The sequence below is a fragment of the Puntigrus tetrazona genome, chromosome 4, assembly GCF_018831695.1.
Source record: "Puntigrus tetrazona isolate hp1 chromosome 4, ASM1883169v1, whole genome shotgun sequence".
NCBI lineage: Eukaryota > Metazoa > Chordata > Actinopteri > Cypriniformes > Cyprinidae > Puntigrus > Puntigrus tetrazona.
The window spans coordinates 12,575,211-12,594,553 of record NC_056702.1 but is presented as its reverse complement, the minus strand read 5'-3'; the positions used below and the strand labels follow the sequence as shown (position 1 = coordinate 12,594,553).

General features: G+C 39.6%; 1 protein-coding gene across 27 annotated transcripts in view; it reads left to right on the top strand.

The window, feature by feature from the left end:
• celf2 (cugbp, Elav-like family member 2) overlaps positions 1-19,343 on the top strand; it is a 132,415-nt gene that overhangs the window by 76,918 nt on the left and 36,154 nt on the right. For 26 of the 27 annotated variants that reach the window (XM_043236487.1, XM_043236482.1, XM_043236504.1 and 23 more), the window contains 2 exons: positions 9,928-10,124; positions 18,754-18,836. In XM_043236487.1, coding sequence (XP_043092422.1) covers positions 9,928-10,124; positions 18,754-18,836 — 280 coding nt within the window. Of the gene's footprint in view, positions 1-7,488; positions 7,645-9,927; positions 10,125-18,753; positions 18,837-19,343 lie in introns of those variants that run through there. The other variant, XM_043236488.1, reaches the window with a different exon arrangement.

Here is a 19,343-nt window from a genome sequence, read left to right as displayed (position 1 = left end):
GCCGTGACTCACCGGCCTGATACAGCTACGACGCCCGGGGAAATACACGCTACTGCACAGCACGGGCGCAAGCTTTGTTCATTTCGTTTATTGACGTTTCGAATTAAACCAACGCGCTCGAGACCGTTCCCATTCGGTTTTTAAACGATCCTCGTTGCATTCGGCGAGCCGCGATGAAGTCGGGCCCGGACTAATTAAGGCATCTGGAGGGGTCTGAATGTCCTAAGAATCGGGAGCACCTGCCGAGAGGAAGACATGACCGAACGGAGGGGAGGGTGGCACTCTCTTCCTCCGAGGAAAGACAGCTCATCTGTTCTGCGTTTTGCAGACGATTGAAGGCATGCGATTGTGGTTTGGTTCGCAAACAGGAGTAATTTAACTCCGCGCGTCACTGGAGCAAATCAAATGTTTTCTTTTGTGCTCGGCAGTCGGTAGGGTTTTCGGGCAAAGAATCTTCTCTCGGTTTGGGAAAAGAGTTTGGAGAGGGGTAAACGGGGAGGCGTGGGGGGGAAACCGCATGGGTCGGTGACATGAGGCTCATTTTGTTTGTTTGCGTGTGCAAATTTATTCAGAAACAGATTAAAGGTACAATCTGTGCATAGGAGTACTTGAATACACGTTTCGAATGCATGTCTGTTTGAAAGAAACGCAGTTCATGTAGTTTGACATATTTTGTTAATTGATAGATAGATGATAGAGAGAGAGAGAAAGAGATAGATGATAGATAGATAGATGATAGATAGATGATAGAGAGAGAGATGATAGATAGATAGATAGAGAGAGGGAGAGAGAGATGATAGATAGAGAGATAGATAGATAGATGATAGAGAGATAGATGGATAGATAGATATATGATAGATGGATAGATAGGTAGATGATAGAGAGAGAGATAGATAGATAGATAGATAGATAGATAGATAGATAGATAGATATATGATAGCTAGATAGAGAGATAGATAGATAGATAGATAGATAGATAAATATATGATAGCTAGATAGAGAGATAGATAGATATATGATCGATGGATAGATAGATAGATAGATGATAGACAGATAGATAGATAGATATATGATAGATGGATAGATGGGTAGATGATAGAGAGATAGATAGATAATAGATAGATATATGATAGAGAGATAGATAGATGATAGATAGAGGGATAGATAGATGATAGATAGATAGATGATTGATAGATAGATAGATAGATAGATAGATAGATAGATAGATAGATAGATAATGAGATTTGTAAAGCCTTTGAAATTAGACGTTGAGAAATGTTCTTTTTTAAATCGTTACAATCTTTTTACGCGCTCTTTCAAAGATTGGAGAATCTCTGCCCATCTTTACTTCTGAGACTCTAAGACAAATTTGAAACAAGCTTATTTAGTCAATGTGTTAAATTTTTCTATTTAAACATTTGTTACATTCTCTACGTTCTGTTGTGAATAAAATATTCGCCCATGTGATTCGAAAATCTTTTAGTTTTTTTATTTAATTTAAATTTGAAAAAAGTCCCAACCTTTGTGGAATTCAGGTCGTATTATAACACACATAATTTGTGTAAAAATACTTTTTCACCTTGATAATTTGTTCAATTGTTATAAAAAATACATAAATAAATGAAATAAATAATTCAAAGTATAAATGAAGATTTGTACATGTATTGAGGTGTAAACAAAATATTTGTTACTATTTACTTAATAATTACACCACATTACATTCATTAGTCATTAGAATTTTTTTTTTTAATATACAAAATGAATACAAAGATCTTGACATATTTTAATGTCGATTTTTAAAAGATCCGTCCTTCTATCCCAGTCACTCTAATTTGTCATTGACCCACATACTAAAGAAAACAATACTAATATTTGTAATACGTTTTAATTAAAATGCCATTTATTTAAACAAAAAAAAAAAGTCTTTAATGAAAGTGTCTGCGAAGGTGAAGTGTGTAATATTTGCACCACCGGGGTCCAAATGGAAGCGCATAAATAATAACTGTTTTTTTTTTTTTTTAACCGAAATTAACACGCTCCATTAGTCTGGAATGCATCCCACGTTTTGAACTTCCAGTTTTAGGTGTTATATAAAGGATTTATGGACTGTAAGGGAGAATAAAAGGGTGATAGAGAAGAATTGAGAGCGAGAAAGTTGAGCATATGGGGTGTTGTCAGATGAAGGACCTGGCGTCCAGATGCTCTCACACACACACACACACACACACACACACACACACACACACACACACACACACACACACACACACACAGGTGAGCCGCGGGCCAGGATGTGCTGACCTGTAGAAGTTTGATGGTGGTCCAACTCCTGGTCATTATGATCGCTCCTGATGTTTGATATACTCCACCTTCTGCACCTGCTGTCTGCCTGCCAGCGACACACACACACACACACACACACACACACACACACACACACAGCTCGACATGCATGCCGATCCCCGAGTCAGACCCCTCTAGTACCGGATGACAGCCCATAACGCAGCATCCTCTTCCTCTGTACGGACGGCCCGGTCGCTCGTCCCCGGCTCCACCCGGTTTCCATAGCAACAGGGAGGCAATCAAAAAAAAAATATATATATATTTTTAAAAAAATGGGGTTGCGTTGGCAGGATTTTGGCAATCCTGTCACACCGTTGCCTCAGATTTCCACTCAAGCCGCTTTCAGCAGCAAAAGTGCGCGGAGCTGTGAGTTTAAGTGCGCGGCGCGTAGTGTCGTTCGAGGAGCACTGTTCCTCTTAAGCACTTCAGTCCATAAACATTCGCGAGAAAACACGGATGCTTTGTTTCAGCGCTACTGAGAGGACGGGAGTCCCGTGCACATGCACACTTCAAGGCTTGAGCTCGTGCGACGGAACGGCGTCGGAATGAACGGGATAATAATTGGGCTAACACTTTATTTTAAGCTAGCCGCTAATTAGCACGCTACCATTAGCATACTGGAAGCACGGAACGACCATGTTCCTTAATCCCACCCAAAAACAAAATACCTAGGATTTATTTATTTATTTATTTTTAAAAAATACCTTTCCCGTGTTCTGAAGCGTTATTGGTTTGATGGATATTTTCTGTCGGTACGTTTTAATTATCGTCCGTTCCTAACGATCAGGTTTATCATTGAGTTTGTGATTAAACGCCATACACATTAACGATAAATGACAATTCCATTATGTATAACGACTTTAATGATTTATTATGTTGAATAAATACACGCTTTCCTCACTGCGACACTTCTCTGACTGAAATCAATTACGTATTGTTGCATAAAACTAATATGAAACGCTTTACGATATTTAAAGCAATCAAATCAAACGTAACAGTAATAATGGTAACGTTTCTCACTAACTTTACGCATCGCAAAATTATATAATATATATTTTATATATATTATATATATTAAAAAAATAATAATTATATATATATATATATATATATATATATATATATATATATATATATATATATATATATATATATATATATATATATATAATTTTTTATTTTTATTTTTTTACTGCCCTGAACCGCTTCGAAAGAAAAGGTTTCCAAAGTTTTAAAGGAGGAAAGACATTGTAAAAAAACACTTTTTTGTTCTTCACAACATTAGGCGACGACGAAACGCGCGCAACGAGACGAGGGGCATTCATCAAGAAAGCAAATAAGGTCAATTTTGATTTCCTGTCATTTGTAAGATTTACCAGCAATGAAAAAGCCAATAAAACCGTTCAGAGCCTAGCGTTATTCCATCTCTTTTCTTTTGTTTTAGCTTAAGTCCGTTTAGAAATAATGTGTGTCTGTAAGAGCTCTGGCGGGCCTGTCGTTTTCGAATTGAAGTAATGCGGTTTTTATGGAGCGAGTTAAAAATGTTTCTCGATAAAACGAGGCTGTTATTATTGTGTTTTTTTTTATGGCTTGCGTCTCCTCGTTAGCGCCGAAAGACAGCATCTCTCCAGCTCGCCGCTTCATTAGCAAGTGTGACATTTATCACATCGGCGCCTCGCGTTTCAAGAGTTACCATGGAAACTTCTAGAGCCCCCCCCCTTCGCACTTTTAACAAGTGGAGTGATTAACAGAGCGCTTTCGTACATCTCACACATGCGCCCCGACGCCCGTCATTCTTCGCAGTTAAGCTGGCCGTGTTTTTTTTTTTCCGCCCGCATCTCTGCTTTGTGCTTTGCGTGTGATGTTTACAGGAAACGGTTTGTCCTAGGTGATCGTGTTCTAAATATAGTCGGAGTTTGACATCTCTTGACGAGCGCGATGACAGGAAGCATCTTCCTGAAGTCACAGTGCCTCGCTGACCTTGATGTGCGAGTGTGTGTGTGTGTGTGTGTGTGTGTGTGTGTGTGTGTGTGTGTGTGTGTGTGTGTGTGTGTGTGTGTGGTTAAATCTATCCATCTTGGTCAGGACGTATGAAAGGACAAATGCTCATCGTTGGCGGTTCGGGATCCTTTGAGGATGCTGCCTACTTAGACAGCGTTTTTGTAACTCGTGAGAGAGATTGACAGGTTCGACAGAGTTGAGCGTGCTAACAATGCTTTGATAATGGAAATAAAAAGATCGTTTGAGCACCCCGAATCTTCACCACGGTGCATAAAAACGTTTACATGGGCCTATGCAAAATGTAACACTAATATACACGTGGTTTAAATGCAGCCTGCGATGCCTGTTCAGTGTATACGACGTAACGTAGTGTGATATAACGTAAAAACGCTAAAACCTAACATGCTTGTATGTGCCTATGACGCCCAGCGTTGCATATGGCCGTACTATTTGTATACGCTGGTACCCGATTAATTGCGATGAACCGTTTTGACGGGACTATTTTGCACTTTTATTTTGGATTTTGAATTTTTATTTTATTTTCGCCAGTTTGAACACTTTGCGATGGACAAAAATATATGTTCCATTAAAATATTTGCACGTTTCGCAAATGCGATGGCACAAAAAAAAGATTGATTTTGAACGATTCGAACGCCTCAAAAGGCCTACAACTCTCAGAATAGCTACTTCGTGGATCCAGAGACACCCGTAAACCCCAAAAAAGGAGGCGATGTTTAAACTTACGTACTTTTGCTTGCATGATGACCAAAAACGTACGATTCGATCGTTTGTGCGTACTCACAATTTTTTTTTTTTCGCGTCCTAAAACCACATAGATATATTAGAAGACCACAAATCTGACATTCGACGCACGGGGTCACCGAACGGACGGTTTCGCCGTCATAAACGCGACCGACAAGCCCCGAATCGTGACGCGATGAAAGAAAGACATAAAGCGGTAGATGAACCATGGAGGAACGGAGATAAATCTTCCCTATTAAGTGTGGATGGATCGAGTATTTTTCAGCGCTCGGAGCAGAACGCCTTGTTTTTATGACCAATGAGATTAATTAGGATCATAAAGCTTAACTGATGAGTGGAATTAAAGCATCACCTGTCGCCAGCGAGAGAGAGATACGACAGCACAGCTGTCAGACAGGCGGCGTTAACTTCTAGCGATGATTGGGAAAAATAAATAAAAATCACTTTTTCCCCTTCTTTCTCGCTCTCTCCTGCTTACATACACATGCACACACTTGTCAGCTGCGCTCTTTTTTTAAACCGAGGAAATTACAGGTTTGCGACTTCCCCCCCAGCTGCCTGTCAACTAATGTGTGTGGAATGGGTGGAAGAGGGATTTTGTATCCAAATTAGTTTCATTTTCACAGTCTTCTTGCGTTTTTTATTTATTTTTTTTGCTCACTTTCCTCTCTTTATCGGCCCACTGTGTTTGTGTGTGTGTGTGTTTAAACTGTGTTTTTTTTTTTTTTCTGTTACTGTAGATGCGTTGCGAATCATCGATAATCATTAAATAACGCAAATGTTGACATGTTTTTGGCGCAAAATATACGCAGTTGTCGCAGCGATTGCTCGTAACATGTTAAAATGTAATGTATGGCAAACGAAACCATTTTTGGAAAACCACAAAAAAAATACAAAATTCATTTAAACATGTAAAAATACACACACACACACTAAAAATGTTAGAAAAATATTTTTATAATAGTATATGCATGAAAAAAGTGTAAAACGCAATATAAAAAAATACATTAAAAATATATATATTATGTTTGGTTTTTTTTTTATTTGTTAAAGCATGCATATAAAATCTATAAATTAAAATAAATATATATATTTAACTATACGCCATATTTTAAAGCGTCGTAAGCCCTTTATGGACTCTGCTCAGGCGTGAAATAACCTCAGCCCAACCATTACTGTATCTCCAATCATAATTTGCTATGTCGCATTTATGTTTATATTAACGTCCACCCTGTCTTTAGAAGCATAAATGTTTGTCTCGGTGGCTTGCAGTGTTATTGCGCTTGTTTGTAAGTACATGAGTGAGGGAAAGTGTGTGTGCGTGAGCCTGCGGACCATCAGAGTTCCTTACATCAGCAATCCACACACACACACACACACACACACACACCTTAAGAGCATCCCAGGCTGATGGAAGGTCTAGTTAAGCCATTAAGGCAGACAATTGACTCAAATTGAGAGGGAAGTGGATAGAAAGAAAGAGAGAGAGAGAGAGAAAGAACGCTATGGCAGGAGTGGATCCACTTGACAACTTAATCTGAGCCTCAGGACTTACATTCAGACAGACAAACACACACACTTTTATTTTCACCTTGCGCCTGGCTCTTTCTCTTTCCACCTCGTCAGCACGGAGGAGTGAAAGAAGGATGGTCCAAATAAAGGACAACGCGTTTAAACCGTCGACGGCTCCCCTCCTCGGGAACTGTGAGGAATTGAGTTCACCGTTTAGCCTGCTTCCGGGTTTTGGCGTATGCGTAAATGATAAACGTAAGTGAGACGGACGCCGCTTTCGAGCGACGTAGTGAACGCCAGCGTCATTTCGGTAAAACAAGGAAACCTTAAAATAAAGTGTAACCGAGTAATATTGTAAAAAAAAAAAAATACAGTATAATATAACAAATTTTCAATATAGACACGATTTTAGTTTTTGTTGCCGCTTTTGATCGATTCGGCGCATCTCGGTTTTCTTGAACGCATCCGAATGTTCAAAAGCTAACGGAAACCGAACAAATTCGATTTTTTTTTTATTCTCTCTCAAAAAATGGAAGGCTTTCAGAAGCGCTCCTCGATTTCTAACCCCGGCCCAGTGTGTGCGAGTGTCCTCCGGCACGCTGTTACAGGCTTCCTGTGACTTGTGCCTTTGTATTCCTGCAGTCGGGCCTTGTCGAATGAAACAATTAGCGATTGTGACACACAAGCGCACGCATACGCGCGCCAACACCCTGACACTCGCGGTCCCGTCCCTCTCTCTCCGCATCGGAGTCGCTTTCTGGCTCTCGGCCTCTATGCCTGTGTCATGCTGGCTTTTTTCGCTGTTATTGCTGTTTGATCGGCGGCGAGGGGCACCCTTATCGCTGTGGTAACTGCCGGGGGGATTTATTGGGGTGGGGGTAGCTGAGCGGCGGTTGGCGTGGCGACCCGAGAGGGCGGCTTTTCCGCGGCGCAGGCAGAAATGTCCTTTAAATCGCTCAAAGACTTGGGCGTCTCCGCAGAGAGAATAGGGTCCTTCTGCAAGAGATGGATGAATCGAGTCCAGAGGTCTGTGTCTCTACTCTTTACCTTTAACCTTCTTTTTTTTATCGGTTGCTGCCCTTTGACTCTAGGCCTTGTTCTTTTGAATGGAATGACAAATCACTTCATCGGCTTAAAGAGAAATTAGGCTTTGTGAATGGCAGAGCGAGTTAGTTCTTCATGGCTTTTTCCACTTCTGATGTGTAAATGTGTAGTGCTTTGTGTGCGTGTGTGTGTGTGTGTGTGTGTGTGTGTGTGTGTGTGTGTGTGTGTGTGTGTGTGTGTGTGTGTGTGTGTGTGTGGAAACAATTCCGGAATAATCTACACACAGGCCTCATGATGGATTCAATTTATTTGTGTGCTGAATAATAAAGTTCCAAAAAATAGTTTTTAAAATGTGCATTAATAGTGTAGTTAGTTTCAAATAGTGTTTCCTTAACTGAATGTAGTAAATATTTTTTCAACTTTTTTTTTTTTTTTTGTTCCAATGTGTCTTTTTGAAATTGAAAATTAGTTCTGTCTTTAATATATTTAATTGACATTTATTTCTGGAAAAGCGATATATTTTGTCAGTAGTCAGAAAGGGATTTGCATTTTATATTTTAAGTATTTTATTCATAATTAGTTTTCTTTTCCTTTTTTACTTGTGATTGTCATAATTACAGTGATTAGATTTGCTATTAAAATATATATATATATATATATATATATATATATATATATATATATATATATATATATATATATACATAACTGTTGTTTTATATAAAAAAATAATAATGGTTGTTTAAATAAAAATAATAATGCACAATAAACACAATAAATAACGCGATTTAAGACAATAAATAAAAATGGTCTGTTATTGCAAGTTATTGGTTTTGCAAACAAACTATGTGTGTATATATATATATATATATATATATATATACACACACACACACACATATGTATATTCCCTTTAATGTTGTGCCAGTGAGATTTAGTTCCTCAAATCTGACAGACCAACACAATATACTAAGAAAAGTAATCATTTCTCTTTTGTGGAGAGAATAGTGCTTAATTCATGTCAAAATGTCCTTGGAGTGATGCACGTTTCGAAGGGAAGAAATTTTAACGGTTATCTCGAAGCAGGCGGAGAAGGCTTACTCACAGAATGCTTAGTGCGATAATTAGTCTCATGAGGAAATGATTATGCTTCTTCGCCGAGGATAGAAGCATTTATTTATTTCTTTATCTTTTATTTATTTTCATATCCGTCGAAGGGCAGCGGGCAGGTTGGCCTTCGATCAGCAAAACCAAACTAAAACCGAGCAGACACTCAACGATTTTTGAGTTTGTTTAGGCTTGTTCACACGTTTTGTTATTTGTAAGCCGGTAAAAAAAAAAAAAGAGGAAACGCGAGTGCGGGGGTCGATAACTCTCTCTCTGAGTGCTTTCATCTGGAACTGAAACAAGCGCCTGAAATTCCTCGTGAACTCGTTGAACCGACGGCATGGGCGTCTGGGGGTCACATGGATCCGTCACGCACCCTGACTCAGCTCAGACGATTTTATCGTGTCATGATTTGTTTCGTTCTTGAGTCACTCGAAAATCCTGCGTTCGATTCGGCACAAAATAACAATAAACAAAGTCCATCTCTCCCTTTGGAATGGAAAAAAGCGACCTCTTTAAACGTCCATGATTTCAAAATAACAAAAAGTAGTTTCGATTAGTAATGCGCATTGCTGAGAGCTAAATTCGGACAACTTTATTTATTTTTGCAGCCTCGGATTCCAGATTTTCAAATTGCTTTTTGTCAGCCAAATCTTATACTATCCTATCCAGACCATACATCGATAAAAAGCTTATTTATTATCAGTTCCACAAACGTTAGGCCTTATGACTGGTTTTTGTGGTTAATCGTAATGTTTTTTTAGCGTTTTCGACATTTGGCCCATAGAATCCCATTTTAACGCTCTTTTTCTTTGTTTGTGCAAACTGAGGAGCAAATTAAAGCTGTTTTATTTGGTAATAGAGCTTACTGAACCTGGAGCAGAGTCTGAATTGTACCTGCTTAGGACTAACAACACACACACACACACACACACGGCACACACGCTGGGTGTAATAACACTGTTGCGATTTTAATCAGGGTTTGTGTCTCCATGTCTTCCTGTTTTAATGAGGAGCAGTTGTCGATCTGTCCGGCCCAAATTTGCTCTCGCTGTGAGCTCGGAGACCAACCCCTCTCGCTTTCCATCTTTCGGTGTTTTCAGACGACGACGAGCGCCGTCGACGGCTTCCTAACGCTTGCTCTCTGTTTCTCTGCAGTAACGGTACAGCTGGGAAGATGAACGGCGCCCTGGAACACTCGGACCAGCCCGATCCGGACGCCATTAAGATGTTCGTGGGTCAGATCCCTCGCTCCTGGTCCGAGAAAGAGCTAAAGGAGCTGTTTGAGCCGTACGGAGCCGTCTACCAGATCAACATACTGCGAGATCGTAGTCAGAACCCACCACAGAGCAAAGGTAAGCGTGCGTTTCCTGTCTCAATAGGCTGCATCACAAACGCCGTGACATGCGAACCTGCTCACACGTGCGATGCGTTAGCATCCGACTTCCTGTTTAGCGTCTTCATTTCCTGTCTGCCTGTTTCTGCCTCGCATCCTCCATCTAATCTTTCTTTTTCTCCATTTCTCAAAAGCTATGGTCAAAAATTGCCAACAGGCGCAGTCCAAACGATCACTAAAGCAAAAACATGTTAATAAATATTCCATATTTCTTCAGATTTTTTAGCTAATTGGAAATATAAAACAACAGTTGTAATGTTTGCAGCTTTATAATATCGCAGAATTAGCTTAGCGACATGCTAACAAGCCATTGCTGCCTTTATGTCATTCTGTAAAGTCTCTTCTTTTTAAACTCAAATTGTTATCGTCATATGGTTTTGGAAAAAGATTCACTCGGAATGTTCATAAAATTGCATATGAAACGTAAGAAAGTGAAATAAAAAAGCTTGGTCTTGAGAATCGTTTGCGCTATAAGCTTGAAAAGAAGAGCATAATGATCAAACATTAACGTTAGCGTGCTAGCATAGGAAAACAATGGAAGCCTTCTATGTTAATTGCGTCTATGTGTGTAATTAATATGGTAATATGTATTTCAAATGTGCTGATTTAGAGCATGATGGGTAATATAGATTCGTCACGCGGACACTGTGTCCTAACTACATGCGAGGCAACAGTGCTATAATGCTAATCAGAGTTTTTGTGTTAACTAGCAGTGACGGCGACACATGAAATCCCTAATTTAGAAACGATTAAATTAAAATTTGCGCAACATTGTACAAACTACGACAGTAGATAAGACTCAGGTGATTGTTTTTTTATGTTAGGAGTGTCCAACGAGAGTTTAAATACCATTTTGTTCGACGTTACACCCGTACTGAAAGCTGCGACGGTTTACCTCAGATCTTGAAAATAAATTTAAGCAAATATATATATGTTAAAACCGAACTCTCTGAGAGTGCAACGAGTGTATTCCATGGCAAAGACGTACGTGTACGTTAAAAAGGTTTAATATTTATGAATTCGATTTGCGAATGTATCCATTTCGTTGCGAAAGCAGTTCGCTTCCCGATACAAGCTTTTGATTGGCTGATTTTGTCGCATCGTGCCGCTGGAATCTTGTGTAGCTGCCTTAACACAGCCAGAGTTGGTGCATTTGTTGGTCAGCTTTCGATTTAGCTTTAGCTTTATTCAACAAACGGTTTAATGCATGCGAGCTAATACCAGTCAACAATATCAACTGCAATGCAGCTTCCTCCTCGATTCTCTCATTTACAAACCTGCTACTCAGAAAATCCGAACTTAAGAGTTTGAGACTGATAATTACTACATTTCGGTGGCATTCATGTTCGCCCGTCTCGTGGATACGATCCTTTTAACGCGACTTGAATGCGGCAGTGTTCCAAATCAGTCATTTATGAGGTTTAGTTTTGGTTCCGATTGCGCCTATGTAGGCGGTAGACAGCGAGGTAGCTCTCTGGGTTTCAGAATAGCGCCGAAGCGTAGGCGTCAACCTCGGTTCTGCCGAGTTGTTAACACTCAGACAGGAAGATGGCATGTACGCGTTCACAGTGCCGCCCATCCTCTCACTCTTATGGAGGATGAGTCAGGACCGAGTGGGAGAGCATTACTCAAGTCCTGTACTCTCTCTCTCTCTCGCGCGCGCATAGGCATTGCGACGGGTATCTCCGGCAGAACCGAGGTGTGTGATTGGCTTTCAGACGGGGTGATGAGTGGCTCCTGTAGTTCAGTTAGCTGCAGTTAGAGTGCCTCTCTCAGGTCCAGCTTCATCAAGGCCTCTGACACCGCCGCGAGGCCGTAATGGCCACCGCTAGCCTTCAGCTTCACTCTAACCCATTTTCATTTAGGAAAAGGTCGTCTGCGCGCGACTCCGGCTGTTAAATTAGACGGCATTGAAAGATTTCTCCACCAACAAAGTCGCAAGGTGAGCGTTAACTTCCCGCGCGTGTCTCTCTGGCACTGTCTTTCCCCGTGGCGTCCGCCAATTAGAACTGATTTTCTCGAAAAAAAGGATTCGGTTTTCCATTTTTTTTCTTTCCTCCCATAAGGACAGTTTCGCACCTTTTGAAATGACCAATTAATGGGCAGATTATATTAAGAAAAGTGTGCCAGTTAACCGGACTCAATTTGAAGTGTCCTAAAGCCAAATAAACACGCAGTATTAGATAACCTGAGATTGCACTCAAGTTCGCACACACTTATTCTAGTTTTCCGTGACTTTCCACTGATGCAACCGACTAGTATAATACATAACCTGCCCACAAGCTAACATGACACATTGCGGTTTATTTAGCTTTCAAAAGTTTTACACTTCATTTTGGGAACTAACTTCAACAACTGAAGTAACGCGCCGTTTAAAAAATAAAATACATCGCATGCATCAGTTTCTACATTATATGCAACATTAATATAAATGTTTAACAAAATGCATGCATCGATTCACACAATACGTGTAGTAATATAAATATAATGTTAACAATTAATACAATTAATAACAATTAATAGAAAAGTATGTAATGAATTAGTTTGAGTTTGAGCATAAGTTTTCAATTAAATAATACCAATCTTCCTAATGCTTAATTTTTCAGTCTGTTGAGTAAAAAGGTCGTGTTAGTAATTAAAGAAAAAAAAAACAAGCAAAACATGATCAGGTCAAAGTGTCTGAATACTTTTTGATCCCAAATTTTACTGGTAATAATTTTTTTGTATAATGTGTCACATTTTATTTTTCTATCCTCACTTACATTTATGAACTACAGTGTCCTGCACCAACAAAAAAAAAAAAAAAAAAACTAAAAAAATTACTAAAAAACTGAACAAAAATTATATTATAAAAATATTCTGATATATATATATATATATATATTTTTTTTTTTTTATTGTATAATGTTAACATCAATTCAGTATTTGAAATTTCAATATTCTAAATCTATTTTTTAATAGTTACAATGTATTAAATATTTTAAAGACACCGTATACAAACACAAAAAAATTGAGAATGCTTCTTTTTGTTCACATACCATGTATCTCTTAATAATAATGATCTTCAAACATTTTCACTATTGATGAATATTTACATTATATTAAATCTGTGCTTTACATGTATTTCGTAAGTGAATTGAGTAGCTCTGCTTTTGCGTGCCTCACGGTCTGTCGCATCAGCCTGCAACTGGATTATAATAAAAGCAATCTAACTTGTAGGTTTAAGGGGCCAGTGTGATATTCCGTCATCCCACGTCCGACCTTTTTTTTTTTTTTTTCAGTGTGGAAATGTAGCAGTCTATTACAGATTGGGCAGCGGCACCCGGCCGAAAAGCGGTCGCACTTGCACGCATCCCAGCAAGGGTGCGTTTCTGTGCCGAGCTGCGGTCTCAGCGGTTTAATCTCCCATCACAAGCCCGCTGTTTCGATTCGGCGCGGGACGTCGCGTCCCGCTCCCCTCGTGTGTCCCTGCCTGGCCGCCATAGCCTGAGCATCAGCGGGGAGGTGCTTCCGAACAGACGGCCTCACAGACCGCCTGCCCCATGCGTGTGTGCGTGTGTGTGTGCGAGGCCAGAATGAAGGCGTAGAATATAAATGCACCCAGAGGTGAAGAGCAGGAATTGTTTATCAGAGCCGGGCTGCAATTTAGAACGGTCCGCACACACATAGAAACAGACTGTCCCTTGTTGATTGAGTGATGCGAGAGCGGTCCAGGGCTAAATGGCCCTGAGCAGCTGGGGTTCTTTAGTAAAGATGTATTCCTGTCTGCCTTTGAAGTCCGTCACACACACACACACACACACATACGCACGCCTACACGCTCACAAGATGAATGGATGCATTTGTGTGTGCATCCTTTTCAGTCCCTGGACACGTAGCACAGCCGCAGAATGATACAAGTGTGTGTGTGTGTGTTTTTGTGCGTGTGCGCGCGCGCTCTAAGGCCAAATGCAGACGTGCTATGCTAATGTATTGAAATGTATTCTAAAAGATATGTGTGCGTTCATGGGATTAAGTCCATAACTTTAGGGCTTTGGACGGTCTGTCTCGTAAAACAGATCAAAAACCGAATCTGGGGAAAAATTGGCATTCAAGACGTTTTCATTTACAGTCGACAAGAAAACGGGATCAGCAAGTTGTTACACTTCCATAATGCCGACGCATTTCCAAGCGAAACGAGATGGAGAACGCTCAGGGCGGTTCGTTTTGTCCTTCAGGAATTGATTGGATCATGAAAAGCGGAGGTTTTGGGGATGGAACATACAGTTGTGAAAGACTACTTGGGAAAAAATGTTGACTTTAAACCGAAAAGGCAAAAAGTAGTATCGGAGCGGCGGCATTTCATTCGAAGGTGCAAGGGAGGCAGTGTCTACGCAAAAGATCGGATGAGAAAAAAATGGTAGAGCAACAATAAAACAACACAAATGTTACAGTAACAGCCCAATAAATAAACAGCGGCACCGGTACTGTTAACTAGTTAAAGTTACAGTGAGAGTTTTCGTTTCTCGCCTCCCCTGAGCCCACTGACTTTTAACAGAGTCCGTAAAACATGCTGTGAGTTTGGTGGGGGGTAATTGAGAATGAATGAGAGGAGGCAATGCCTTCATCGGTATATGGTTGAATATGACTGGTCATGTTCGGCTGCGATTGGTTCGTGCGATAAATCCCGCCTCTTGTGTTGTGATCATTCCGCAAATCAGACTGAATGAACAATATAATGGCGTTAATGGAAAGACTACTTCGAACAGCTCGCACACTTGGATGTAAGCACTTTATGACTAAATAAGACTTGAAATGCAATAAAAACACGATTTGTGAACGGTGAAGCAAATCTGTGTGTCTGTGACCAGTATTTATAACTCTTTTAAATGAACTATTAAAAAGAATAGTTCACAAATAAATTGTTAATGTCTTGGGTTATTGTTTTGGAATAAATGTAAAATGCTTAAAAACACTAACTTGATGATATTGATACCGGGCTTTTTTTACATTGTCAAAGGGGACATCGGATGCCCATTTTGCGCAAGTTGGTGTAATTCTTCGTGAAAAGCCTATAACGTGCGTTGGTTAATTTGGTGGAAAATTTCTTAATGGTACAAAGTGTTTACTTTGTCACAAACAGCTCTGTTCACAGCAACCCATTTGGGTGCGTTCCCCTTTAAATGCAAATGAGCTCTGCCCACCCCGCCCCTCTCTTCAGCGTGGCGGCAAAGACCGTTCACCTCCGCCGCATTCATCGTTAAAGCATGCCAGCTAGCACATTGCTAGGAAAGGAAAACATCTTTCTGTTACCGTTACGTGTGCAAATACCCAAACACGAGCCCTGGGTTTGTAAGCATGCACCCGAGCCGTATGACATTACAGAATCCGTCCGTCAACGAGTCTGAGCACGAGTGCAAACGGTCACGGAGCTCTCGAGGCGGTCGTACGCCTCGTGGTTTCATCCTGTCTTATCCATCTCAGGTGAGGCATGGGCTTTCAGATCGTACGTCAGCAGTCCTGCCACGTACGGATGTGGAAAACACTTCGAGGATGGCTGTTCTGACCTCCCTGCCTGGGATTGTCAAAAGTTTCCAATGTCGCAACACGATTAAACACGAACCGCCGTCGACAGCCAAGGAATGAGTCGCTGGCAGAGTTCGGAAAGCCCGCGTCTCCTTCTCTTTTGCTGACAACGCGGGAACGAGCGCGATCTTGTTGGCTGGCTGTTTCGTATTAGCGCATTAGCGTTGTTTTAAAGGCAGCGTTTTAGTGGTTTTGGACGCGTCTGTGTTCTAGAAGGACCTGGAAAAGGAGGAGGAGATTCAAAATCAAGTCACGAGACGTCATCTGTGTGTTTTGGTTGAATGTGAAGTGCCCTTCACACTGAACATGGGGAAATCAGCAACAGTGATATGATAAATGAAAGCACTTTTCAATTAGCAAAAAAAATAACCTTTAGCACAGATGTTTTCTAAGCTGTGGATATTATTTTTTTTTTTCTTATTCCAAAATAAACCAACAAATAAAATGATTTACTTGTTAGGGACCCCCTTCCTAAAATGCAATGTCGCCATTATTATTAATATTATTATTATTTCCATTAAAATTATTTTATTTATTAAATACAGTTGAAAACGTTCAATAGTACAGTATTTGTATATCATTATTATTTAATTTATTATATTCTACAAATATCTCATTATATTTGAATGATGTTTTATACAGTATTTCACATTTATTCTGTACAAACAGTACAATATCTTTATACTACTACTACTACTACTACTAATAATAATAATAATAATAGCAACACAACAATAAAGCAACATGCTAAATTGGTAAATTGGTGCGTGCACTGTAAGATCATATATATATATATATATATATATATATATATATATATATATATATATATATATATATATGTATGATATATGTGTGTGTGTGTGTGTGTGCAGCTTTTTAACAGATTTGAACGTGGCTCCCTCAGATTTCTCAATCTCATTCTAATCTTTACCTTCTCTAGTCTTACGCAAGTGTACGTGCCTTCCAAGTATCGATGTAGTGAAGTGTTACTTAATACTCCTGGAGTATTATGAGCTCATGTAGTATTACAGATAGAGTAGCTGTGGAGTGTTTAGGCTCATGTGGAATTAACTCAGATCTCTGTACACAAAACGCATGTGAACACTGCCTTTATATCAAATATTTCACAGTTGTTTCACGCAAAACCATAGCATATTTATGAAAAAAAAAAATATATATATATATATATATATATATATATATATATATATTGCTTACTGCTGTATAACCACCATAAAGTCTTCTCACATTCAAGCTTACAGCTTTTAGAACAATTTGAGCTTTATACTACAAGCCTATTTAGCAGATATGCTGCGCCGATTCTGAACACGGTCCTTCGAGACCCCTGGGGTGAGTATCGTAACTCGAGGCACAATGCTGATTGATCAGTTCCTGGGTCACACTTAATCGGGATCGAACTCTCAACCTTTGTGTTAACGCCCCCCCCCTTCAAGCCAGAAGCAATGTCAGTGTTGACCGACCAGGGAATGTTTCAGGCATGTTGGGAGTTTAAATGTGTATGATCACTCGCCGGTGTCTGGTGTGTGTGTGCGTGTAACACTGGGAAACAGGGTTGTTTTGGCCATAGACTGGACCGCACCGTTGCCAGGGACGAGTGAGTCCTTAGTTTATCCTGCCAAAATTCTCCTTGGCAGTAAAAGGGGATTCAGTTCACTCATTTTTTTTTTTCTTGTTCCTCTTCTCTTTTCTCTCTAAATAAAACATGCCAGCGCTCTCAGCTTGCTTTAGCCGCACACACACACACACACACACATACATACAAAAGTCCCCAGCTGATTCTTTCTGTCAGTCCTCTCTGGTGATCTCTGCTTGTTTGTGTGTGTGTGTGTGTGTGTGTGTGTGTGTGTGTGTGTGTGTGTGTGTGTGTGTGTGTGTGTGTGTGTGCGTGTGCGTGTGCGTGTGTGTGTGTGCGGATGCATACTGTACATATACTCATTTTCAGTCTTCCGATGAAGGACAGAGCCATTTGGTCGATTGGTTTTGGTGAAATTTTGTGGGCTTAATGAAGCCCATTCATTAAATGTTACATATTTCATTTGAGTCTGAGGTGAGCTTTCAGTCTGAAAATCGGTGTTACTGTAGTAATAATTACAATATTTTTAAGTATACTGAATGTGTTTTTAGTCATTTTATGTATAATTTTGTACGTGCAATTCTAATTACTTTCATTCTAATAATTTTTTTAACTTCTATTTGGCCTCGATTGTTAGTGTTAGCAATATTTACAACTTAACTTTAATTGCTTGTCATGTCAGAAATCGTTTCATCTAATACTGATATTTTATTTCATTTCAGGTTCATTTCTATTAATAAAACTGTAACAGTCTTAGTTTTAGTTAACAATAAAATACAGTTCAGTAAAAACAGTTTTATTCAACCGAGTAGGCGTTTTATCGAAGTTTTTAAAAAGATTCACGCAAACTTTTACTCATTTACTTGTTCATTGATTTGTTTCTAAATATTTCTAAATATTTATACAAACCTTAAATACGTATTTATTTAACTATTTACGAATTATTGCACTTTTAAAATGATAAATAAATAGATACTTTTTTTTTTTTTGATCGTCTGCTGCCTTTCTCTTTCAGAAAGCACAAAATATTTTTCACACACGGTCAGGTTTTTTTTTTTTTTTTTTTTTTACCTTAGTCATGCTTGCAACAACAACGAGGCATCAAGCTGGGAGGCCCCGCCCACAGCAGCTCTCATTGGTCCAAATATTCCCACTCCATATGGCTGTTTATTAAGCATCAAATATTAGCCTCTTTCCTCTCATTCTCGCTCTCTCTCTCTCTCTCTCTCTCTTCCTCGTCCCTTATCTTCTCTGCGGTGTAGTTTGGCAGAGATCTGTATGACAGCAGTGAGATTGTTTTCTCTCTCAGCAGGTAGTGAGACGAAAAGAAAAAGATCAAATCCACTTGGCTTATTGCATGCTTAAAATGCTTACCTCTCTCTCTCTCTCTCTCTCTCTCTCTCTCCATCTCTGTCTGTTTTCCCAGGGTGCTGTTTTGTCACATTCTACACACGGAAAGCTGCCCTGGAGGCCCAGAATGCACTGCACAACATAAAGACCTTAACTGGGGTGAGTGTTTGTTTACGTGCTCACGTCTTGTCTCTTTCTTTCTCTCTCTCTCTCCGAAAGCTAGCGAGGCAGAGAATTTCTTATTCAAATGACGGCAGTTTTAAGTTTTTAATCTGGTTTCTTTTGTCAGAGGTTGTAATTCAGGAAAATGCGCGAAGTCGCGTCGAGGAGACAGGGTTTTTTTTTTTCGTCTCGAGTCAAAGAGCGACTTTAATGAGTTCACGAGCGATGTTTGTCGTCACAAAATCAGAGCCCTTGTTCTTGAAATCCAAACACAAACGGTCACGGGAGGGATTCGAGCGGGAAAAAAAAGTTTTTCATCCATTTCTTTGGGAAAGTAAGGAATGGTTTTGATTCGGCAGTTCGGCGTTAGATTGATCAAAAGGTGTTTTTTAAAATAAAATAAAATAAAATAAAAAAATTCATCACAAATCATTAGATCGATCTGATAAATGCTGCGTTAAGATAAAAAAAAATCTACAGTTTCCACAAGCTACAGGTTATTAC